This window comes from Mytilus galloprovincialis, chromosome 9 (assembly GCF_965363235.1).
Source record: "Mytilus galloprovincialis chromosome 9, xbMytGall1.hap1.1, whole genome shotgun sequence".
Classification (NCBI taxonomy): domain Eukaryota; kingdom Metazoa; phylum Mollusca; class Bivalvia; order Mytilida; family Mytilidae; genus Mytilus; species Mytilus galloprovincialis.
In genome coordinates this window covers 64,467,824-64,495,221 of record NC_134846.1, presented here as the reverse complement: position 1 = coordinate 64,495,221, position 27,398 = coordinate 64,467,824, and the positions used below count along the sequence as shown (strand labels likewise).

At 37.3% G+C, this 27,398-nt stretch overlaps 1 protein-coding gene across 1 annotated transcript; it reads left to right on the top strand.

Moving 5' to 3' along the window:
- Positions 1–1,200: 1,200 nt before the first annotated feature.
- Positions 1,201–27,149, top strand: LOC143045624 (G patch domain and ankyrin repeat-containing protein 1-like). The gene is made up of 3 exons (XM_076218246.1): positions 1,201–1,278; positions 7,906–8,159; positions 26,226–27,149. The coding sequence occupies exons 2-3, from the start codon at positions 7,936–7,938 to the stop codon at positions 27,040–27,042; spliced, it is 1,041 nt and encodes a 346-aa protein (XP_076074361.1). The 5' UTR covers positions 1,201–1,278; positions 7,906–7,935; the 3' UTR covers positions 27,043–27,149.
- Positions 27,150–27,398: the final 249 nt, after the last annotated feature.

The following is a 27,398-nucleotide window of genomic DNA, read 5'->3' as shown; positions in this document are numbered from 1 at the left end:
TTCAATTTAATCCTTGAAAGGAGGTCTAGATTGCTAAAATAATTTATAAATTTTAATTTTTTTATTTGTCCAAAATCATTTAAATTCATTTAATCAACATCCTTTTATGATTATTTGATTAAAATATTAATCATTTATAGTCTTTATACAATTTACATTTTTAAAAGCAAAATAACTGAAAACAGGATAAAACAAAGGGAAGTAACAAAAAAGTATTTCAATATTCCCAATACACATCGTTTTGATAACACAACGGCAGTTAGCCGGAGGTAAACATCGTTGATTACCAGTAAGTTTGACACCCAAGCTGTCAAGTGAAGCCTTGTAATTATACATCTTCTTTGATGTTCAGGTAAAATTTAACACAGGTGTCAATTACACCCGTACAGTAGTAAGAAATGATCAAATATGGCGTCTGAAAAATTTCATACACGGGAGTTTTTTCTCCTAAACGGGAGGTTCACATGTATGTTACGAAGGGCATCTAATTCACATGACAAAGGAAAACCATGAATAAAGACAACACTTTATATATCCTTTTTATTTATATAAAAACAAAATCTTTTTGTCTGCAGGATTGCAAATTCGTAACTTCAAGGGCGAACTTGTAAACAGGGCGAGTTGTCCCGATACCAAATTCACGCATGCGTAATACAAATATCTACAGTTCTGTTACAAGTAAACAAATAACGTCCATGTGGATGAGATGAAATCTAATAATTTACATAAATAAAAGGGTCATATTTACGATAGTGATTGTTTTACAATCATAATTTACAAATTAAATGATTCAGATGCCTAATCATGTGTAAAAATCGGTGTCAGGAATCTAAGTTGTTTTGAAATTGTAATACACGAAATGAATGCGGCATACGGAGACTCAATGCCAATGGTCAGCCCCTTAAGTCTTCAGAAGACTTGACGTCTTCTTCCACTAATAAAAAAAGCCTTTTATTTTTACATCTTTCTTTATACAGGCATCTTAACAAGCTTATTCAGTAACAAACTGTGTACAAACTTGTAAAATACGTCGGATGGTGTTTTTTTTCAAGTCACGAAATACTCCTAAACAGGAACTTTCTATACTGTAGTTAAGGATAGAAAGTCCCTGTCATGGATAAGATCTACAAAAGACTGAGAAAAGTAAGGTTCGGATTTTCGAGCTCACTTCTTGTCCGTTGTTGATCCCGAAATTACATTAGACACTTCCGGTGTAAATAAAAGTCGCTTTGATAACGTTTGGAAAACTGCAATTTAAAGATTAACAGCAGCATACATGTAAGATTTCCATTTGTTATGATATATATCAGTCATAGGCGTTAATGAAATGTTTGTATACATGAATGAGACAATATCTCAACGTAAACTATGGTTCTGCCTTAGTTATCATAACAGCATAACAGTTAACACAAAACAGGTGAAAAGTAAAAACACAAAAATACTGAACTCCGAGGAAAATTCAAAAAGGAAAATCAAAAATCAAAAGGCAAAATCAAAAGTCCAAACACATCAAACGAATGGATAACAACTGTCATCAGGGGTTAAAAATTCCACAAGCCCGACGCCCGGGACTAGATCAATTACGCCTCGGGCAGTTAAAATGTGTAACCCGATATGCCCGACGGACTAGTAACACAAAATTCTTGACGTTTCCAATATAGAAAGTGGAAAATCCCTTCATCACTATTCTATGTTAGCCAATCCGATTCAATTAAGTCATCCGGGATTCCAAGAATTTGAACTGGTTTGTACAGGTCCTGTTGTACATATTTTAAAAATAGAAAAACAACTCTTGCTGCTCGGTATCGTATGTTGATTGCAATTCTAGTACTTTAAATATTGATTTCTCATACCATGGCCTGGGGTATTGTACATTGCTGATGCCAAGATTTTCAATTAACGGTATTTGGAGGTATGATGTATTGATCGGTATTGACCTGTCTTGTCGCACAGCTCTTGAGCACGAAACCATGCAACAAAATATTTCTAAATATTTTAATACGGGAACCCCAGGAACTTTATCCGTTTCAAAACGAAAAACTGTAGATGAAGGGGGTAATGAGACTGACAATTCATCCCCCCAAAAAATGCCAAATACGACTGGGAAAAGTGGAAATGTTTTTATAGTGTCTAATAATTAACGGTACTAATTTTGTTGCACCAGATGCGCATTTCGACAATACATGTCTCTTCAGTGATGCTCGTGGCCAAAATATTTGAAATCCAAAGCTTATATAAAAGATGAAGAGCTATAATCCAAAAGGTCCAAAAAGTATAGCCAAATCCGTAAAAGGAATCAGAGCTTTGCATGAGGGAGATACATTCCTTAATTTATAATAATTTATAATATTTTGTAACAGCAAATTTTAATAACACAAAAAATTTGTATGTTCATGCCAGTAACGAAGTACTGGCTACTGGGCTGGTGATACCCTCGGGGACTAATAGTCCACCAGCAGAGGCATCGACCCAGTGGTAGTAATACAATTAACGGTACCAATTTTGTTGCACCAGATGCGCATTTCGACAATACATGTCTCTTCAGTGATGCTCGTGGCCAAATTATTTGAAATCCAAAGCTTATATAAAAGATGAAGAGATATAATCCAAAAGGTCCAAAAAGTAAGACAGGAAGCCTGCCAAGTCTTTATCGCGAGATTCACACATTTTCATGCTAATTTGGAAGCATTTGCCTTTGATCTATTGTTTTGTATTTGATCTTTACAATTTGGCCAAAAACTCACCATATTTACTACCTGTAAAAAAAGTTGGCAGAACTAGGACACAATTATTCCTCTGGCAAGGTTGGCTGTTGGTGATGAAAAAAACAGACGATGCTCTGTAAAAATTGCCGTTAATTGCCCCAAGCACGCAAATAAAAAGTCTGCTTTGAATGTGGGAACAACTAAATTAGGTTAAGCACCAACAGAATAAATAGCAGATTAACAAAAAATATGAAATACAGTGTATAACATGTATAATGTCTTCTTCAAAACAAAGGACACACATTTTGTATTAGGCAGCAAACTCTTGATTTTTACGGCATACTAGGGCTAGCAGGTCAGTTTTGATGGACTAGCAGTTCTTCCAACAGGGCTAGTGAAATCCTGCTGCCAACAAGTCTTGGGCTAGTTAGCTGTTACAAAAAATTTTAACCCCTGGTCATATTCCTGAGTTGGTCAGCTGGAGTCGATTTGATTTTTCACAAAAAAACTTACGGCTAAGATAGGTCGTAACTCTCTCGTAAGTATACTGAATTGGCCATGACTTACGACCAATATTAGTCGAAAGTTTTTTTTTTTGTGAAATTGACTCCTGGTCTGGCTTCACTCAGTCACCTCAGGTGGTCCTAGTATTGTGCTAAATAAAATTGAGAATGGAAATGGGGAATGTGCCAAAGAGACAACAACCCGACCATAGAGCAGACAACAGCAGAAGGTCACAAACAGGTCTTCAATGCAATGAAAAATTCTCGTACCCAGAGGCGTCCTTCAGCTGGCCCCTAAACAAATATATACTGGTTCAGTGATACATGTAATGAACACCATACTTAACTCCAAATTTTACATAAGAAACTAAAAGTTAAATAATACAAGACTAACAAAGGCCAGAGGCTCCTGACTTGGGACAGGCGCAAAAATGCGCCGGGGTTAAACATGTTTGTGAGATCTCAACCCTCCCCCATACTTCTAGCCAATGCAGAAAAGTAAACGCATAACAATACACACATTAAAATTCAATTCAAGAGAAGTCCGAGTCTGATGTCAGAAGATGTAGCGAAAGAAAATAAACAAAATGACAATAATACATAAATAACATCAGACTACTAGCAGTTAACTGACATGCCAGCTCCGGACTTCAATTAAACTGATTGAAAATTATGTCTTCGTCATATGAATATCAGACACAATCCTCCCCCATGAGGGGTTTAGTATCATACCATCAATACATATATGAGAAGAACATAACCCATGTCATGCCAACAACTGGTTTATTATGATGAATGTGTTTAGTTCCGATGCAAAGACCCTATTTATAAGTGAATAAATATTAACGCCAAAATATGCAATCTTTAATGACCTGACAACAGTAAAGTAACTACATCCCTTCTTAATAAGTTTATTTAAGGTTTTGTTAGCTTCTGAGGTGAATACTGACATTTTTGTGCTTTATAAAGAATATTTCCATAAAACATTGGATGTGAAATACCTGAACGTATAAGAAGTCTGCATGTTGAGCTATATTTACGAATGATGTCCTTATACCGATGATAAAATTTAGTAAATGTTTTGACTACATAGTGTAGTTTGTGATATCGAAAACCCTGGTGTAATAATTTTCAGAAATACATAAATTACTCTCGTTAAAATCTAAAACATTGTTACATACACGAGCGAATTGTACAAGTTGAGATTTATAAACACCGTAAGATGGTGACAAAGGAACGTCACCATCTAAAAATGGATAATTGATGATAGGAAATGAGAAATCATCTCTTTTATCATAAATTTTAGTATTAAGCTTTCTGTTAATGATATATATGTATATATCAAGATAGAGTAAAAGGAAAGGTATACATCAATGAACTGCAAACCAGTAAAGACTTACAATGTAGGTCAAACTGTTTTCTACAACACAGAGCCTAGGCCCAAGGTGAACAGCAATTTATAAAGAGCCCCAAAAATGACATGGGTAAAACCTTTAAGGTTTATGACCCCTGGCTTCTGTAGCCATTTTTGTACAGAATTTTCAAACTTCAATTGTATCAAAACTACAGATATAATGAATAATAGAGATACATGTAGGCCATTTTGTACATGTACCGAGAGGAAACATGATGCAAATCATTATTATTTATTGTTTCATGCATTTATTAGAAAAAGAATACTACATTTATGTGACAAATAAACTAAGATTTTTATAGAAATCCACAGACTTTATTACAGAGATGTTTGTTATAAATTTGAAACATAGATTACTCACTTGCTTTTCTATGATGTGCTAGTTTTTATTTTTTACAAAAAATTCTAAGCAACCTGTAAATTCCAAAATACCTTGTGCTGAGTCACTAAAGTCAAGCACACCCTACGTCTTATTCCACAACACATTCCAGGGTAACAACATATCCCTTTTAATTCATTTTCTGGTTTTTATACGACCGCAAAATTTGAAAAATTTTTCGTCGTATATTGCTATCACGTTGGCGTCGGCGTCGTCGTCGTCGTCGTCGTCCGGCGTCCGAATACTTTTAGTTTTCGCACTCTAACTTTAGTAAAAGTGAATGGAAATCTATGAAATTTTAACACAAGGTTTATGACCACAAAAGGAAGGTTGGTATTGATTTTGGGAGTTTTGGTCCCAACATTTTAGGAATTAGGGGCCAAAAAGGGCCCAAATAAGCATTTTCTTGGTTTTCGCACTATAACTTTAGTTTAAGTGAATAGAAATCTATGAAATTTTGACACAAGGTTTATGACCACAAAAGGAAGGTTGGGATTGATTTTGGGGGTTTTGGTTCCAACAGTTTTGGAATTAAGGGCCAAAAAAGGGCCCAAATAAGCATTATTCTTGGTTTTCGCACAATAACTTTAGTATAAGTAAATAGAAATCAATGAAATTTTAGCACAAGGTTTATGACCACAAAAGGAAGGTTGGGATTGATTTTTGGAGTTGAGGTCACAACAGTTTATGAATTAGGGGCCAAAAAGGGGCCCTATTAAGCATTATTTTTGGTTTTAGCATAACTTTAGTATAAGTAAATAGAAATCTATGAAATTTAAACACAAGGTTTATGACCATAAAAGGAAGGTTGGGTTTGATTTTGGGAGTTTTGGTCCTAACAGTTTAGGAATAAGGGGCCCAAAGGGTCCAAAATTGAACTTTGTGTGATTTCATCAAAAATTGAATAATTGGGGTTCTTTGATATGCCGAATTTTACTATGTATGTAGATTCTTAATTTTTGGTCCCGTTTTCAAATTGGTCTACATTAAGGTCCAAAGGGTCCAAAATTAAACTTAGTTTGATTTTAACAAAAATTGAATCCTTGGGGTTCTTTGATATGCTGAATTTAAAAATGTACTTAGATTTTTAATTATTGGCCTAGTTTTCAAGTTGGTCCAAATGGGGGTCCAAAATTAAACTTTGTTTGATTTCTTCAAAAATTGAATAAATGGGTTCTTTGATATGCCAAATCTAACTGTGTATGTAGATTCTTAATTTTTGGTCCAGTTTTCAAATTGGTCTACATTAAGGTCCAAAGGGTCCAAATTAAACTAAGTTTGATTTTAACAAAAAATAAATTCTTGGGCTTATTTGATATGCTTTATCTAAATATGTACTTTGATTTTTGATTATGGGCCCAGTTTTCAAGTTGGTCCAAATCAGGATTCCATATCAAGTATTGTGCAATAGCAAGAAATTTTCAATTGCACAGTATTGCACAATAGCAAGAAATATCTAATTGCACAATATTGTGCAATAGCAATTAATTTTCAATTGGAGTTATCTTTCTTTGTATAGAATAGTAGTTGATAATATATGTTGGAAATTTGCCAGACATGACTATGATGTCATTTTCTATTTTTATTTGCCAATAACTTTATGTAAATAACTTCATTGGAAATTTGCCAATATAAAATGTTGCTGATGAAGCTTTTTTTCCTTATCTTATCTAAAATGTTTTAGATAATGTATGTTGGAAATTTGCCAGACATGACTATGATGTCATTTTCTATTTTTATTTGCCAATAACTTTATGTAAATAACTTCATTGGAAATTTGCCAATATAAAATGTTGCTGATGAAGTTTTTTTTATTGTTTTATACAATAAACAATGTATATTCACTTTTACTACCAACCAATCTTTACCAATCAGTGATAACAAGCACTTTATTTTACATTTTAATATTTTATGATGTATTTAAAAGAGTAGTTATTGTTGCAAACTCCATTAGAAATTTGAATTGATATCAGTTTTGGAAAAAGGGAAACGAGATGTGAAAAAAAGGGGGGGGGGGTGTTAAATTTTTCTCATTTCAGATTTCATAAATAAAAAGAAAATTTCTTCAAACATTTTTTTGAGAGGATTAATATTCAACAGCATAGTGAATTGCTCAAAGGCAAAAAAATTTTTAAGTTCATTAGACCACATTCATTCTGTGTCAGAAACCTATGCTGTGTCAACTATTTAATTTTAGATTTAAATAAGAAGAAATCTTTAATTGATTTGTAAAATCTTGACATTTGTTTTGTGTAAAAAAAAACATGTAATGTCAAAAATTTGATCACAATCCAAATTCAGAGCTGTATCACGCTTGAATGTTTTGTCCATACTTGCCCCAACTGTTCAGGGTTCGACCTCTGCGGTCGTATAAAGCTGCGCCCTGCGGAGCACCTGGTTAAAATTATTATATGTTTGCAAACTTTCACACATGTCTTATAAGGTCTTATTATCATTTGTAGAAAATGATTTTGAAATAAATGGCAACATACACTGATACAAAAGCTATTTAATATAAAAAAAATACTTGTTAACATGCTTTGCATTTGACAATAAGCCTCTAAATTAAAAAAAAATCAAGGGGTATACATGTATGGAGTCAAAATCAAGTTTAAAAACATTTACTTGTGACTGTCAGCCTTTTATTATTAAAGGTCATTAAAAATTGCTTCCAGACTTTGAAGAATTTATGGTGGGTGATACATAAAAATGTACATGTATTGTAATCAGAAATATTTCAGACTTTGAAGAATTTATGGTGGGTGATACATACATGTATTGTCATCAGAAATCATTATCACATGATCATCACATTGAATCTTGACAAAAAAAAAGAGTCATTGAAGATGATTGTTTGATAACTGATAACACAATTACGTTTTTTTTTTTAAATACTTTTTACAGGTATGCAGTTAAGGTGGTTAATACTGAAAGATGGAATGGGTGAAAGGAGAGTATTCCAAGTTAATAAGTTTTGTCTCAGCATCAAGTGATGACAAAAGTAGGAAAAGGAAAACTGAAAACAGGAAAGTAAATAGAAATTTAGAGGGAACAGAAGTAAAGAATTTTTATGAAGAAATTATAAATGAAGAAAGTTCCGCTTCCGTAAAAAGTGATGAAATAGATACAATAAGAGAAAAACTATGTCCAGAAAAAATGTGTGTGAAGTTAGCAGCCGGTTCGTTATTCGATATTCGATATTCAATATCCAACCGGCTGCTAACAGTCGGTTGATATTCAAAATTAAGTTGAAAATAAAAAAAGAATAATACTTAATAACATTAAAAGCATGATTTTTATAGTTAAAAGAACTGATAAGATACGTAGGAGATAGTTTCATGACCTCTTCAAGCTGTCGCAAATTCTCGTTGTTCTCGAATATAAACCCTTTTCTAATTTGCATATTTGTCTAAATGTAATATAGATTAATGTCAATAAAAAAAAAATCAAAGAGGTACAGTACTTTAATACAGGATTTTTCTTAAAAACAAAAACAAAAACCGATTACTCTAGAAAACAATTAGGATTATAAATAGAAATATTTATGGAAAGCCCATAAAAGAAATATATAGTGAAAAGCTACCTGAGACCGCTTAAATGAGGGTGAGACCCCCTAGTCTTTCAATGTTCACAAAATTTAAGTAAATCATAGACTCTGTATATATAATGGTTGTATCAGAAGGATTGCCCAGAATAATGTCATATTCGATATCTATGGAGGGCTTGTATTGTCACTTTTCAGCTAAAAATTATCAAAATTTTAGGACAAAGGGCACAGGGCAATGGTGAGAGCCCCCTAATTGCTTAATCTTTCTAATATTATGCAGGCATTTAGTCAATAAGTAGATACACACGTGACTAAAAGGAATTTGGATAGACTTTCTGTCTTTAATGTTTACGGAGCGCCCAAAGTGCCAGTTGGATATTCAAAATAGATAGTGAAAAGCTACCTGAGACCGCTTAAATGAGGATGAGACCCCCCTGGTCTTTCAATGTCCACAAAATTTAAGTAAATCATAGACTCTGTAAATATAAAGGTTGTATCAGAAGGATTGCCCAAAATAATGTCATATTCGATATCTATGGAGGGCTTGTATTGTCACTTTTCAGCTAAAAATTATCAAAATTTTAGGACAAAGGGCACAGGGCTATGGTGAGAGCCCCCTAATTGCTCAATCTTTCTAATATTATGCAGACATTTAGTCAAAAGGTAGATACACACGTGACTAAAAGGAATTTGGATAGACTTCCTGTCTCTATGTTTACGGAGCGCCCAAAGTGCCAGTTGGATATTCAAAATAGATAGTGAAAAGCTACCTGAGACCGTTAATTGAGGGTGAGACCCCCCTGGTCTTTTAATGTCCACAAAATTTAAGTAAATCATAGACTCTGTATATATAAAGGTTGTATCAGAAGGATTGCCCAGAATAATGTCATATTCGATATCTATGGAGGGCTTGTATTGTCACTTTTCAGCTAAAAATTATCAAAATTTTAGGACAAAAGGCACAGGGCAATAGTGAGAGCCCCCTAATTGCTCAATCTTTTCAATATTATGCAGACATTTAGTCAATAGGTAGATACACACGTGACCAAAAGGAATTTGGATAGACTTCCTGTCTTTAATGTTTACGGAGCGCCCAAAGTGCCAGTTGGATATTCAAAATAGATAGTGAAAAGCTACCTGAGACCGCTTAAATGAGGTTGAGACCCCCCTGGTCTTTCAATGTCCACAAAATTTAAGTAAATCATAGACTCTGTATATATAAAGGTTGAATCAGAAGGATTATCCAGAATAATGTCATATTCGATATCTATGGAGGGCTTGTATTGTCACTTTTCAGCTAAAAATTATCAAAATTTTAGGACAAAGGGCACAGGGCAATGGTGAGAGCCCCCTAATTGTTCAACCTTTCTAATATTATGCAGACATTTAGTCAATAGGTAGATTCACACGTGACTAAAAGGAATTTGGGTAGACTTCCTGTCTCTATGTTAACGGAGCGCCCAAAGTGCCAGTTGGATATTCAAAATAGATAGTGAAAAGCTACCTGAGACCGCTTAAATGAGGGTGAGACCCCCTGGTCTTTCAATGTCCACAAAATTTAAATAAATCATAGACCCTGATTATATAAAGGTTGTATCAGAAGGATTGCCCAGAATAATGTCATATTCGATATCTATGGAGGGCTTGTATTGTCACTTTTCAGCCAAAAATTATCAAAATTTTAGGACAAAGGGCACAGGGCAATGGTGAGAGCCCCCTAATTGCTCAATCTTTCTAATATTATGCAGACATTTAGTCAATAGGTAGATACACACGTGACTAAAAGGAATTTCGGTTAGACTTCCTGTCTTTAATGTTTACGGAGCGCTCAAAGTGCCAGTTGGATATTCAAAATAGATAGTGAAAAGCTACCTGAGACCGCTTAAATGAGGGTGAGACCCCCCTGGTTTTTCAATGTCCACAAAATTTTAGTAAATCATAGACTCTGTATATATGAAGGTTGTATCAGAAGGATTGCCCAGAATAATGTCATATTCGATATCTATGGAGGGCTTGTATTGTCACTTTTCAGCTAAAAAATAGGTAGATGCACACATTAATAAAATAAACTTGAGTAGACTTCCTGTCTTTTATGTTTACGGAGCGCCCAAAGTGCCAACTGGATATTCAAAATATTTAGTGAAAAGCTACCTGAGACCGCTTAAATGAGGATGAGACCCCCCTGGTCTTTCAATTTCCATTAAATTCAACCAAATCATAGATTTCATATATATAAAGATTGTATCAAAAGTGGAATGTTCTTGATCGGACTGTTTGCTGCAGATCAGATCAGACCAGAACCCTAGGCCTAGTAGAATCGATGACCTAGTTTAAAATACAAACCGTCACTATAGGTTGAAGGGAAAATATACAGACCTTTATCACACACCTTCACACAGCTCACACAACCACCCCTTTTGATGTAAAATCCAGGTCCAAATGCATTGTTGATTGCTATTTCACACAGACAACTTAGGGCTCCGACACCTCATGCTGACATGAATTGTGTTCGCCAACATAGGAAAGGCTCGCATTGCCCTTTCCGCTAACATGGATAGGAATCCACTTTCTTTTTGAATGTTTTTCTTCAATTGGTTAGTGCTTTTTTCCACTAGAACCATTTTGTAGAAGCTTGGTGATCTTTTCAATCTGTCGCGGGGTAAACAACATCTTGTGTTCACCATGCAGGTTTGTGTGGGATAAACGAATGGTGACCGGGAAACCTTTTTTGTCTGCTCTCTGTAATATTTAGATTGACCTTTTATAAAGTTCAAACCGTATTTCAATAGACTATTTATTCATGCCTCGCGAAGATGGAAGATGATGGTGAGATGTTCTCTGCGGAGATTGTGGAGGATCGCCGTCTGGATTGGTGAGGTATGTCTGCATGCGATTGATGGTTCTCAAGATCACGGGTAAGAACACCATATTTTTGGGGGGTTTGAATGATCTTTACCCCGGAATCGATTGCAGGGGGGGAAGCTTCAGATAGTGGACTGTTGGGAGCCGTGTATGTAGCTGCTATTGATGATGCCACTGTTCACCAGGATGCTGTTGATGCTTTTGATGCTAACAATGTCTTCACCCTCTTTGTAACATTTGTTGCCCGATCAAATGTGTAGAGCTGTCGCTTAAATCCCAATGTGGTGTTCGATTCCTTAAATTGTAGTTGGGGGAGGGGGTTGAACAGAGTAAAAATGCGACTGTCGTTTCTAGAGACAAGGATGGAAAACCCTTGTTTTGGGTCTGTGTTTTGGACGATTTGCTGCAACAGTGTGGTGTCCATTTAATTATTAAAACACGACGTTCAACTACTGACCGAACGATTCGAACTGGATGCCTAGGACTCCTACGGAGATTGGAAGTGCAAATGCTTCGGTGTTGGCGGGAACATAACGCTCGAATTCCGCTCGAATTTGGATGTCCGCTCGGACTGATGACTTACATCGATGACCAACAGCGGCTATATGTCAATGAAATCAGAGGGGTTGACATCACCGTTACTAAGGAGGGTGTCAATGTTGTAGAATTTCTTTCTGAAGTCTACATCCTCCTTGAACACTATGGCAACCTTGTTTTCTGGAAAAAAAAAACGGCATTAAAGTCGACGGCTGAGTAGCGTTCAGCTTTGAGGGTGACATGGATATTTTGCAATCGACAGCGATTGAACACGGAAGCATTATTGGTTTTGTCATTATCTCTGTCGGTTTGAAAGGCAACGATAATATATCTTGGCTTTTCGCGACCACTATTGGCAGCTAGGCGGCAGTTAAACTGTGAGGCTTGGAGAACGACTATGAAATCACACTGTCTCATGCGAAATCCACAGAGGATCGTGGATTTTTTCTGGATGGTTTTGTACAGTTGCATCTTGTTTTCGTCTGCAGGAGTGACGCTCCAGAGTTGGTAAGTTGGGCGCCGGCTTAAGGTTCGAATTCGTGAACCTAGTATTAATATTTTTGAAGACTTTCATCGAAGGTCAACCCTTCTGTGATTGTAAGGATGTCAGACATTATGTATTTATTTATAGCATTGGAGGAAGTTGGGATGGTACCGATGCCACGACCAGAGATAAAATTGTTTAACTGGGTTTAGTTGTTGGGCTTTCTGCGTTTAACACTGAGCTGTTGATTGGGCTTGCTGCGTTGGTCAATGGGTTTTCGAGTGCGGGTCACTTTGTCAACGACATGGTTGACGACTACCACCTACCACTCCTATCATGGCTGCATTGGTGGCAGTGCTCATAGGCCTACTTTTCAATGTCTTGGCAGCAGAGGAGGTGAACATGCGACCAGCGATACTGGTGATAGTGTCAAAAAAACTTCTACCACCGTATGCATACTTTCAAACAAAACCTTTCTTAATTGAGGATATTACGATGGAGTTGCTTATATTCCTTGATGCTGATGTGTTCACCTTTCTTTATGGCATCGATGATCGCCATAATCGCGTTGCGCACACCATTGTTTCCAGCACGGTATGCAGTGTTGCACAGATCCAAGCAAAAAAGGAGCTGGTCAAAGTCGGAGGGTAGAAACACGGTTTGAAGTCCGCTACAATGCTTATCTTGCTTTAGATGTGAGACACAATCTTCGTCCACTTAGATCTTTATCGCCTTAGGGTTCTCGAGAGGGTTAATTGCCTTGATACATGCACCGGAACTGTGCAGGATCTCTGCATAGTCGACAAGGTCTTAAAAACTTCGGACTCGAAAGATTCTGATTTCTTTTTCACCATGAGTTCCCAGAGGTTAAGGGTTCCTTTGTACCTCACACCATCCACGAAAATATCATCGTCGTCAGAAGTAACTGGTTAGCTTCCGATGAAGAGATCGAAATCCAAAGGTGTGGTCGGCGAAGGATCGTTACTGATCTGCAAATACTGCTGTGCTCGAAGTCCGAGGATGGTGTCTATAGGTGGTGCAATGGATAGTGGGTAGTCAAACTTGGGCGGTGGAGGCTGGAGGGCTGTCACTGCTGCAGGAAGTTAAACGATCGTTTAGGTGATCGGTGAAGCTGCCTCTCGCTGAGCCTCAACCACAGGCTTAACACCTTGGAAAGGTCAGGGTTGAGTCCAATCTTCTCCAGGCGATGCTGCATGTTACTGGCTTGAATCTTCCGCTTGATCTCTTGCAACTCCTTGGCGAGCGCCTCACACTGTTTCGGGTCTGTAATCTTCATAAACGTTCATTTATTTAAAGCGTTGACGTGAACCTTCCTAAGTGAAGGTTTGAATACCTGTAAGCGTTTGTTTGAACGCCCCTAAGCGTTGGTTTGAACAGTTGTACCTTTCCTGAAACTATAGGCATATATCTATCGAAAGGTTAAAAAAACACACATGCATTTTTGCTCGTTTTTCCATAATTTGAATTGAAAAGGTCGAGCTATAAATATTTGTTGATAAACACTACAATAATTTATGGACCTATGGGTGGTACGGATAGAAAAATACGGACTGTCAAACAGATACATACCATATAAAACATGCTAAAAACAATCTGAATGTTCATATAACCCCACTAAGGAGGCTATATTATTCTTCAATTATCTAAAAATGTATTTCATTGTACAAAAACTTTCATATTTAAAAAATTCACCATGGCCATAATGCGATACTAAACTTCTATTAAACTGTGTATTGCTACAGAACCTTATCGTTTTTGATTTCAACCTTATCGGTAAATCAAAGCACTCAAAGTCCGCGTACACTACGAAAGGGACTCTCATCGGGTGGGTGTTGTTGACAAAAGTCAGCTGGTATGTCCCTTCTTTGGGCAGCTCTGATCTTGGCTGCCTTGTGGTTGACGCAACACTCTTTGTTGGTTTCCAGAAATTCCTTGCTATAAACGTGGTTTAAGCACATGTAGCCTTGGATCAGCAATAAGTTGAGTTCTCTCTCCCGCTGTTCACCAATGTTTGAAATGTGCAGCGGGTATACTTCACTATCATCTATTCTAAATCAAGGGTTAATCTACCCTTCTCAAGGGTTTCAAGCAAGTCCGTGGTTGAAGGGAAAATCTGGTTTCCCGAGTGAAAGTATCCCACGTTCTCATCATCCATCTTACCTGTTGGGTTAATCTTCACAGTGCAGCATCACATTGACTTGTTATCCTTTCAATGCCCAATCGTCTATAAGTTCCACTCTTGACATCTGAGAGACCTCAAGGAAGGTCTGCACCACCATGTCAATAATAGTGGTCATCTTTCAGGTAGTAAATACATCTTTAAAGGCTTTCTTCAGTGGATGTACCTCAATTTTATCCCCAATGATTTCCTATCTTCTCTGATCTGTTCCTGTAACTTATCCAGTAGTCGATCTTTCGACATCCTGCTAAACTCTATCAACTCATGCTGTTTGGCTTGGGTGATAATATCCTTCCTAGTATAGGGTTGGAACAACGCTAAAAAAATGTTGGTCTTCGTTCCGATCAACTGATCCAACTGATCCTTCCTCATCCGGGAGTACCATCGGCGGTGATTCATTTTGGCAATACCACTCAGGGCTTTGACGTTTTCAACAACTAATTCCAGCTATTAATAGTTATTGGATCGATGTCTTAATCTTTATAACAATCCAAAATAAAATCAATTTGTTTCACCCAAAACCAATATCCACGATTAAACGGTTTTTAGACCCAGCTTTTGATCTTTCGATCCTATCGTCCATATAAAAAAATATAAAATTCGTGGTAATCATACCCGGTGCGCCTGTTTTTTTTTCATCCCATATCTCACAATTTGCCGAGCTCAATCAGTCTCTCTCTTTGTCAAGACGGTGGTCAGCTGCTTGTTTAAAATCTCACAACCCCAAGTGGGGATATGGTTGGCCCTTTCCAACATAAGGTTATAATTTCTGCCTACCTATTAATTAAATGTCTGCTTAGTAATACAAAGATTGAGAGATTAGATGGCTATCACCATTGCCCTGTGCCCTTTGTCCTAAAATTCTGATAATGATTAGCAGAAAAGTGACAATATAAGCCCTCCATATATATATCGAATATGACAATATTCTGGGAAATCCTTCTAATACAACCTTCATATATACAGAGTCTATGATTTAATTAAATTTTATAGACATTGAAAGACCAGGGGGGTCTCAACCTCATTTAAGCGGTCTCGGGTAGGTTTTCGCTATATATTTTGAATATCCAACTGGCACTTTGGGCGCTCCGTAAACATAGAAGACAGGAAGTGTACCCAAAGTCCTTTTAGTCACGTTTGTATCTACCTATTGACTAAATGTCTGTTAAATATTAGAAAGATTGAGAGATCAGGGGGCTCTCACCATCACCCTGTGCCCTTTGTCCTAAAATTTGGACATTTTTTGACTGAAAAGTGACAATCTTAGCCCTCCGTAGATATTGAAGATGACGTTTTTCTGGAAACTCCATCTAATACAATCTTTATATATACAGAGTCAATGATTTGGTTGAATTTTAGGGACATTGAAAGACCAGGGGGGTCTCAACCTCATTTAAGCGGTCTCGGGTAGGTTTTCGCTATATATTTTGAATATCCAACTGGCACTTTGGGCGCTCCGTAAACATAGAAGACAGGAAGTGTACCCAAAGTCCTTTTAGTCACGTTTGTATCTACCTATTGACTAAATGTCTGTTAAATATTAGAAAGATTGAGAGATCAGGGGGCTCTCACCATCACCCTGTGCCCTTTGTCCTAAAATTTGGACATTTTTTTACTGAAAAGTGACAATCTTAGCCCTCCGTAGATATTGAAGATGACGTTTTTCTGGAAACTCCATCTAATACAATCTTTATATGTACAGAGTCAATGATTTGGTTGAATTTTAGGGACATTGAAAGACCAGGGGGGTCTCAACCTCATTTAAGCGGTCTCGGGTAGGTTTTCGCTATATATTTTGAATATCCAACTGGCACTTTGGGCGCTCCGTAAACATAGAAGACAGGAAGTGTACCCAAAGTCCTTTTAGTCACGTTTGTATCTACCTATTGACTAAATGTCTGTTAAATATTAGAAAGATTGAGAGATCAGGGGGCTCTCACCATCACCCTGTGCCCTTTGTCCTAAAATTTGGACATTTTTTGACTGAAAAGTGACAATCTTAGCCCTCCGTAGATATTGAAGATGACGTTTTTCTGGAAACTCCATCTAATACAATCTTTATATATACAGAGTCAATGATTTGGTTGAATTTTAGGGACATTGAAAGACCAGGGGGGTCTCAACCTCATTTAAGCGGTCTCGGGTAGGTTTTCGCTATATATTTTGAATATCCAACTGGCACTTTGGGCGCTCCGTAAACATAGAAGACAGGAAGTGTACCCAAATTCCTTTTAGTCACGTTTGTATCTACCTATTGACTAAATGTCTGTTAAATATTAGAAAGATTGAGAGATCAGGGGGCTCTCACCATCACCCTGTGCCCTTTGTCCTAAAATTTGGACATTTTTTGACTGAAAAGTGACAATCTTAGCCCTCCGTAGATATTGAAGATGACGTTTTTCTGGAAACTCCATCTAATACAATCTTTATATATACAGAGTCAATGATTTGGTTGAATTTTAGGGACATTGAAAGACCAGGGGGGTCTCAACCTCATTTAAGCGGTCTCGGGTAGGTTTTCGCTATATATTTTGAATATCCAACTGGCACTTTGGGCGCTCCGTAAACATAGAAGACAGGAAGTGTACCCAAAGTCCTTTTAGTCACGTTTGTATCTACCTATTGACTAAATGTCTGTTAAATATTAGAAAGATTGAGAGATCAGGGGGCTCTCACCATCACCCTGTGCCCTTTGTCCTAAAATTTGGACATTTTTTGACTGAAAAGTGACAATCTTAGCCCTCCGTAGATATTGAAGATGACGTTTTTCTGGAAACTCCATCTAATACAATCTTTATATATACAGAGTCAATGATTTGGTTGAATTTTAGGGACATTGAAAGACCAGGGGGGTCTCAACCTCATTTAAGCGGTCTCGGGTAGGTTTTCGCTATATATTTTGAATATCCAACTGGCACTTTGGGCGCTCCGTAAACATAGAAGACAGGAAGTGTACCCAAAGTCCTTTTAGTCACGTTTGTATCTACCTATTGACTAAATGTCTGTTAAATATTAGAAAGATTGAGAGATCAGGGGGCTCTCACCATCACCCTGTGCCCTTTGTCCTAAAATTTGGACATTTTTTGACTGAAAAGTGACAATCTTAGCCCTCCGTAGATATTGAAGATGACGTTTTTCTGGAAACTCCATCTAATACAATCTTTATATATACAGAGTCAATGATTTGGTTGAATTTTAGGGACATTGAAAGACCAGGGGGGTCTCAACCTCATTTAAGCGGTCTCGGGTAGGTTTTCGCTATATATTTTGAATATCCAACTGGCACTTTGGGCGCTCCGTAAACATAGAAGACAGAAAGTGTACCCAAAGTCCTTTTAGTCACGTTTGTATCTACCTATTGACTAAATGTCTGTTAAATATTAGAAAGATTGAGAGATCAGGGGGCTCTCACCATCACCCTGTGCCCTTTGTCCTAAAATTTGGACATTTTTTGACTGAAAAGTGACAATCTTAGCCCTCCGTAGATATTGAAGATGACGTTTTTCTGGAAACTCCATCTAATACAATCTTTATATATACAGAGTCAATGATTTGGTTGAATTTTAGGGACATTGAAAGACCAGGGGGGTCTCAACCTCATTTAAGCGGTCTCGGGTAGGTTTTCGCTATATATTTTGAATATCCAACTGGCACTTTGGGCGCTCCGTAAACATAGAAGACAGGAAGTGTACCCAAAGTCCTTTTAGTCACGTTTGTATCTACCTATTGACTAAATGTCTGTTAAATATTAGAAAGATTGAGAGATCAGGGGGCTCTCACCATCACCCTGTGCCCTTTGTCCTAAAATTTGGACATTTTTTGACTGAAAAGTGACAATCTTAGCCCTCCGTAGATATTGAAGATGACGTTTTTCTGGAAACTCCATCTAATACAATCTTTATATATACAGAGTCAATGATTTGGTTGAATTTTAGGGACATTGAAAGACCAGGGGGGTCTCAACCTCATTTAAGCGGTCTCGGGTAGGTTTTCGCTATATATTTTGAATATCCAACTGGCACTTTGGGCGCTCCGTAAACATAGAAGACAGGAAGTGTACCCAAAGTCCTTTTAGTCACGTTTGTATCTACCTATTGACTAAATGTCTGTTAAATATTAGAAAGATTGAGAGATCAGGGGGCTCTCACCATCACCCTGTGCCCTTTGTCCTAAAATTTGGACATTTTTTGACTGAAAAGTGACAATCTTAGCCCTCCGTAGATATTGAAGATGACGTTTTTCTGGAAACTCCATCTAATACAATCTTTATATATACAGAGTCAATGATTTGGTTGAATTTTAGGGACATTGAAAGACCAGGGGGGTCTCAACCTCATTTAAGCGGTCTCGGGTAGGTTTTCGCTATATATTTTGAATATCCAACTGGCACTTTGGGCGCTCCGTAAACATAGAAGACAGGAAGTGTACCCAAAGTCCTTTTAGTCACGTTTGTATCTACCTATTGACTAAATGTCTGTTAAATATTAGAAAGATTGAGAGATCAGGGGGCTCTCACCATCACCCTGTGCCCTTTGTCCTAAAATTTGGACATTTTTTGACTGAAAAGTGACAATCTTAGCCCTCCGTAGATATTGAAGATGACGTTTTTCTGGAAACTCCATCTAATACAATCTTTATATATACAGAGTCAATGATTTGGTTGAATTTTAGGGACATTGAAAGACCAGGGGGGTCTCAACCTCATTTAAGCGGTCTCGGGTAGGTTTTCGCTATATATTTTGAATATCCAACTGGCACTTTGGGCGCTCCGTAAACATAGAAGACAGGAAGTGTACCCAAAGTCCTTTTAGTCACGTTTGTATCTACCTATTGACTAAATGTCTGTTAAATATTAGAAAGATTGAGAGATCAGGGGGCTCTCACCATCACCCTGTGCCCTTTGTCCTAAAATTTGGACATTTTTTGACTGAAAAGTGACAATCTTAGCCCTCCGTAGATATTGAAGATGACGTTTTTCTGGAAACTCCATCTAATACAATCTTTATATATACAGAGTCAATGATTTGGTTGAATTTTAGGGACATTGAAAGACCAGGGGGGTCTCAACCTCATTTAAGCGGTCTCGGGTAGGTTTTCGCTATATATTTTGAATATCCAACTGGCACTTTGGGCGCTCCGTAAACATAGAAGACAGGAAGTGTACCCAAAGTCCTTTTAGTCACGTTTGTATCTACCTATTGACTAAATGTCTGTTAAATATTAGAAAGATTGAGAGATCAGGGGGCTCTCACCATCACCCTGTGCCCTTTGTCCTAAAATTTGGACATTTTTTGACTGAAAAGTGACAATCTTAGCCCTCCGTAGATATTGAAGATGACGTTTTTCTGGAAACTCCATCTAATACAATCTTTATATATACAGAGTCAATGATTTGGTTGAATTTTAGGGACATTGAAAGACCAGGGGGGTCTCAACCTCATTTAAGCGGTCTCGGGTAGGTTTTCGCTATATATTTTGAATATCCAACTGGCACTTTGGGCGCTCCGTAAACATAGAAGACAGGAAGTGTACCCAAAGTCCTTTTAGTCACGTTTGTATCTACCTATTGACTAAATGTCTGTTAAATATTAGAAAGATTGAGAGATCAGGGGGCTCTCACCATCACCCTGTGCCCTTTGTCCTAAAATTTGGACATTTTTTGACTGAAAAGTGACAATCTTAGCCCTCCGTAGATATTGAAGATGACGTTTTTCTGGAAACTCCATCTAATACAATCTTTATATATACAGAGTCAATGATTTGGTTGAATTTTAGGGACATTGAAAGACCAGGGGGGTCTCAACCTCATTTAAGCGGTCTCGGGTAGGTTTTCGCTATATATTTTGAATATCCAACTGGCACTTTGGGCGCTCCGTAAACATAGAAGACAGGAAGTGTACCCAAAGTCCTTTTAGTCACGTTTGTATCTACCTATTGACTAAATGTCTGTTAAATATTAGAAAGATTGAGAGATCAGGGGGCTCTCACCATCACCCTGTGCCCTTTGTCCTAAAATTTGGACATTTTTTGACTGAAAAGTGACAATCTTAGCCCTCCGTAGATATTGAAGATGACGTTTTTCTGGAAACTCCATCTAATACAATCTTTATATATACAGAGTCAATGATTTGGTTGAATTTTAGGGACATTGAAATACCAGGGGGGTCTCAACCTCATTTAAGCGGTCTCGGGTAGGTTTTCGCTATATATTTTGAATATCCAACTGGCACTTTGGGCGCTCCGTAAACATAGAAGACAGGAAGTGTACCCAAAGTCCTTTTAGTCACGTTTGTATCTACCTATTGACTAAATGTCTGTTAAATATTAGAAAGATTGAGAGATCAGGGGGCTCTCACCATCACCCTGTGCCCTTTGTCCTAAAATTTGGACATTTTTTGACTGAAAAGTGACAATCTTAGCCCTCCGTAGATATTGAAGATGACGTTTTTCTGGAAACTCCATCTAATACAATCTTTATATATACAGAGTCAATGATTTGGTTGAATTTTAGGGACATTGAAAGACCAGGGGGGTCTCAACCTCATTTAAGCGGTCTCGGGTAGGTTTTCGCTATATATTTTGAATATCCAACTGGCACTTTGGGCGCTCCGTAAACATAGAAGACAGGAAGTGTACCCAAAGTCCTTTTAGTCACGTTTGTATCTACCTATTGACTAAATGTCTGTTAAATATTAGAAAGATTGAGAGATCAGGGGGCTCTCACCATCACCCTGTGCCCTTTGTCCTAAAATTTGGACATTTTTTGACTGAAAAGTGACAATCTTAGCCCTCCGTAGATATTGAAGATGACGTTTTTCTGGAAACTCCATCTAATACAATCTTTATATATACAGAGTCAATGATTTGGTTGAATTTTAGGGACATTGAAAGACCAGGGGGGTCTCAACCTCATTTAAGCGGTCTCGGGTAGGTTTTCGCTATATATTTTGAATATCCAACTGGCACTTTGGGCGCTCCGTAAACATAGAAGACAGGAAGTGTACCCAAAGTCCTTTTAGTCACGTTTGTATCTACCTATTGACTAAATGTCTGTTAAATATTAGAAAGATTGAGAGATCAGGGGGCTCTCACCATCACCCTGTGCCCTTTGTCCTAAAATTTGGACATTTTTTGACTGAAAAGTGACAATCTTAGCCCTCCGTAGATATTGAAGATGACGTTTTTCTGGAAACTCCATCTAATACAATCTTTATATATACAGAGTCAATGATTTGGTTGAATTTTAGGGACATTGAAAGACCAGGGGGGTCTCAACCTCATTTAAGCGGTCTCGGGTAGGTTTTCGCTATATATTTTGAATATCCAACTGGCACTTTGGGCGCTCCGTAAACATAGAAGACAGGAAGTGTACCCAAAGTCCTTTTAGTCACGTTTGTATCTACCTATTGACTAAATGTCTGTTAAATATTAGAAAGATTGAGAGATCAGGGGGCTCTCACCATCACCCTGTGCCCTTTGTCCTAAAATTTGGACATTTTTTGACTGAAAAGTGACAATCTTAGCCCTCCGTAGATATTGAAGATGACGTTTTTCTGGAAACTCCATCTAATACAATCTTTATATATACAGAGTCAATGATTTGGTTGAATTTTAGGGACATTGAAAGACCAGGGGGGTCTCAACCTCATTTAAGCGGTCTCGGGTAGGTTTTCGCTATATATTTTGAATATCCAACTGGCACTTTGGGCGCTCCGTAAACATAGAAGACAGGAAGTGTACCCAAAGTCCTTTTAGTCACGTTTGTATCTACCTATTGACTAAATGTCTGTTAAATATTAGAAAGATTGAGAGATCAGGGGGCTCTCACCATCACCCTGTGCCCTTTGTCCTAAAATTTGGACATTTTTTGACTGAAAAGTGACAATCTTAGCCCTCCGTAGATATTGAAGATGACGTTTTTCTGGAAACTCCATCTAATACAATCTTTATATATACAGAGTCAATGATTTGGTTGAATTTTAGGGACATTGAAAGACCAGGGGGGTCTCAACCTCATTTAAGCGGTCTCGGGTAGGTTTTCGCTATATATTTTGAATATCCAACTGGCACTTTGGGCGCTCCGTAAACATAGAAGACAGGAAGTGTACCCAAAGTCCTTTTAGTCACGTTTGTATCTACCTATTGACTAAATGTCTGTTAAATATTAGAAAGATTGAGAGATCAGGGGGCTCTCACCATCAGCCTGTGCCCTTTGTCCTAAAATTTGGACATTTTTTGACTGAAAAGTGACAATCTTAGCCCTCCGTAGATATTGAAGATGACGTTTTTCTGGAAACTCCATCTAATACAATCTTTATATATACAGAGTCAATGATTTGGTTGAATTTTAGGGACATTGAAAGACCAGGGGGGTCTCAACCTCATTTAAGCGGTCTCGGGTAGGTTTTCGCTATATATTTTGAATATCCAACTGGCACTTTGGGCGCTCCGTAAACATAGAAGACAGGAAGTGTACCCAAAGTCCTTTTAGTCACGTTTGTATCTACCTATTGACTAAATGTCTGTTAAATATTAGAAAGATTGAGAGATCAGGGGGCTCTCACCATCACCCTGTGCCCTTTGTCCTAAAATTTGGACATTTTTTGACTGAAAAGTGACAATCTTAGCCCTCCGTAGATATTGAAGATGACGTTTTTCTGGAAACTCCATCTAATACAATCTTTATATATACAGAGTCAATGATTTGGTTGAATTTTAGGGACATTGAAAGACCAGGGGGGTCTCAACCTCATTTAAGCGGTCTCGGGTAGGTTTTCGCTATATATTTTGAATATCCAACTGGCACTTTGGGCGCTCCGTAAACATAGAAGACAGGAAGTGTACCCAAAGTCCTTTTAGTCACGTTTGTATCTACCTATTGACTAAATGTCTGTTAAATATTAGAAAGATTGAGAGATCAGGGGGCTCTCACCATCACCCTGTGCCCTTTGTCCTAAAATTTGGACATTTTTTGACTGAAAAGTGACAATCTTAGCCCTCCGTAGATATTGAAGATGACGTTTTTCTGGAAACTCCATCTAATACAATCTTTATATATACAGAGTCAATGATTTGGTTGAATTTTAGGGACATTGAAAGACCAGGGGGGTCTCAACCTCATTTAAGCGGTCTCGGGTAGGTTTTCGCTATATATTTTGAATATCCAACTGGCACTTTGGGCGCTCCGTAAACATAGAAGACAGGAAGTGTACCCAAAGTCCTTTTAGTCACGTTTGTATCTACCTATTGACTAAATGTCTGTTAAATATTAGAAAGATTGAGAGATCAGGGGGCTCTCACCATCACCCTGTGCCCTTTGTCCTAAAATTTGGACATTTTTTGACTGAAAAGTGACAATCTTAGCCCTCCGTAGATATTGAAGATGACGTTTTTCTGGAAACTCCATCTAATACAATCTTTATATATACAGAGTCAATGATTTGGTTGAATTTTAGGGACATTGAAAGACCAGGGGGGTCTCAACCTCATTTAAGCGGTCTCGGGTAGGTTTTCGCTATATATTTTGAATATCCAACTGGCACTTTGGGCGCTCCGTAAACATAGAAGACAGGAAGTGTACCCAAAGTCCTTTTAGTCACGTTTGTATCTACCTATTGACTAAATGTCTGTTAAATATTAGAAAGATTGAGAGATCAGGGGGCTCTCACCATCACCCTGTGCCCTTTGTCCTAAAATTTGGACATTTTTTGACTGAAAAGTGACAATCTTAGCCCTCCGTAGATATTGAAGATGACGTTTTTCTGGAAACTCCATCTAATACAATCTTTATATATACAGAGTCAATGATTTGGTTGAATTTTAGGGACATTGAAAGACCAGGGGGGTCTCAACCTCATTTAAGCGGTCTCGGGTAGGTTTTCGCTATATATTTTGAATATCCAACTGGCACTTTGGGCGCTCCGTAAACATAGAAGACAGGAAGTGTACCCAAAGTCCTTTTAGTCACGTTTGTATCTACCTATTGACTAAATGTCTGTTAAATATTAGAAAGATTGAGAGATCAGGGGGCTCTCACCATCACCCTGTGCCCTTTGTCCTAAAATTTGGACATTTTTTGACTGAAAAGTGACAATCTTAGCCCTCCGTAGATATTGAAGATGACGTTTTTCTGGAAACTCCATCTAATACAATCTTTATATATACAGAGTCAATGATTTGGTTGAATTTTAGGGACATTGAAAGACCAGGGAGGTCTCAACCTCATTTAAGCGGTCTCGGGTAGGTTTTCGCTATATATTTTGAATATCCAACTGGCACTTTGGGCGCTCCGTAAACATAGAAGACAGGAAGTGTACCCAAAGTCCTTTTAGTCACGTTTGTATCTACCTATTGACTAAATGTCTGTTAAATATTAGAAAGATTGAGAGATCAGGGGGCTCTCACCATCACCCTGTGCCCTTTGTCCTAAAATTTGGACATTTTTTGACTGAAAAGTGACAATCTTAGCCCTCCGTAGATATTGAAGATGACGTTTTTCTGGAAACTCCATCTAATACAATCTTTATATATACAGAGTCAATGATTTGGTTGAATTTTAGGGACATTGAAAGACCAGGGAGGTCTCAACCTCATTTAAGCGGTCTCGGGTAGGTTTTCGCTATATATTTTGAATATCCAACTGGCACTTTGGGCGCTCCGTAAACATAGAAGACAGGAAGTGTACCCAAAGTCCTTTTAGTCACGTTTGTATCTACCTATTGACTAAATGTCTGTTAAATATTAGAAAGATTGAGAGATCAGGGGGCTCTCACCATCACCCTGTGCCCTTTGTCCTAAAATTTGGACATTTTTTGACTGAAAAGTGACAATCTTAGCCCTCCGTAGATATTGAAGATGACGTTTTTCTGGAAACTCCATCTAATACAATCTTTATATATACAGAGTCAATGATTTGGTTGAATTTTAGGGACATTGAAAGACCAGGGAGGTCTCAACCTCATTTAAGCGGTCTCGGGTAGGTTTTCGCTATATATTTTGAATATCCAACTGGCACTTTGGGCGCTCCGTAAACATAGAAGACAGGAAGTGTACCCAAAGTCCTTTTAGTCACGTTTGTATCTACCTATTGAGTAAATGTCTGTTAAATATTAGAAAGATTGAGAGATCAGGGGGCTCTCACCATCACCCTGTGCCCTTTGTCCTAAAATTTGGACATTTTTTGACTGAAATATTTTTTTTTGGCTTTCCATATATATTTCTATTTATAGTTAAAAATATTTCTAGAGTTATTGGTTTTTCTTTTTGTCGTAAGAAACATTATACACAAAAGTACATCTTTGAAGTCGTTTTTATGACAAAACTCTATATTACATACAGACAAATAAGTCGCACGGAAAAGGGTTTATATTCGAGGACAACGAGAAATTGCGACAGCTTGAAAAGGTCATTTAATAATTCCTACGTATCTTCTCAGTCCTTTTGACTATGAAAATCGTGCTTTTTAAGTATTTAATTTCTTATGATTTTTCACTAAATTTTGAATATCAAACTGGCTGCTAGCAGCCGGTTGGATATTGAATATCGAATAACGAATAACGAACCGGCTGCTAACTTCACATACATCCAGAAAAAAGAAGGAAGGCTAAGAGTTGTTCTAAAACACAAGAAAACAGATCAAACATTACACAAATAGATATTAACAGGTATTTAAGATATGCCCAGGAAGGAAATTTAAGACAGTTAAAGGTACAGATTTTAAAAGGTGTACCTCTTGATAGTCATGATCGATATGGCTGGTCTGCTTTAATGTGTGCAGCACACTCTGGCCAGTTAGATATTGTGAAATATTTATTATCAGCCGGTCTCAAAACAGATGTAGTTGATAGACATAACAAAAGTGCTTCTGACATTGCACGCTCAGCTGGATTTACAAATATATCAAAGTTCATTGAAACCTGGAAACCTGGATCAAACCAGGTTAATTTTCCCACAGAAAAACGCAAAGACAGCTGTGAATCATTTTATTGTGACATTTGTAAACAAAAATTCACAGAAAGTTCTGTGAAAAATCATGAAAGCTCTATGGTTCATATATTTAACTCTAAAAAGAAAGCAAAGGACGATCCATTTCTAATTCCATCTTCAAATAGAGGTTACAGGATTATGTTGAAGAGCGGTTGGGATGGCAAGGAAGGATTAGGATCAGAAGGACAAGGACAAAGATATCCAGTTAAAACAGTTTTGAAACAAGATAGAAAGTGCCTTGGTTCTGAAAAAGGGGGAAAAGCAAAAATTACTCATTTTAATGCTAATGACAAGATGGCCATTACAAAGAACCCAGAGAGGAAATTGTCAAAACGAGGCTTAAGTAGAAAGGACCAAAAACAAAAATTGAAAAAACGAAAACAGTGGGAAAGAAATTTAAGGACAACTATGTCACTTGATTTTTGACATTAACAAAGGCAACAGCTTTGTACATTGTAGCTACATTTGTAGAAGATTTGAACACATAGTTTATGATGTCCTCCTTTCTGCTAGAATACAATGTTAAATCTGAAGTGTTACATTTATAATTAGTCCCCTACCAATGAAGTCAAAGGGGACTTAAGGTTTGCACTCCATCCGTCTGTCTGTCTGTCCATCCATCAGTCCGAAAATCAGCTTTCCACATTTTTTTTCTTTGTTCTTAAAGATATTGATTTAATGTTTGTTATATGGTTTTTTCATGACAAGATATAGATCAAGTTCGAATTTTGTTCCATTCTGATGATTTAGTCCAGAGTTATGGTCTATAAAAAAATCCATAT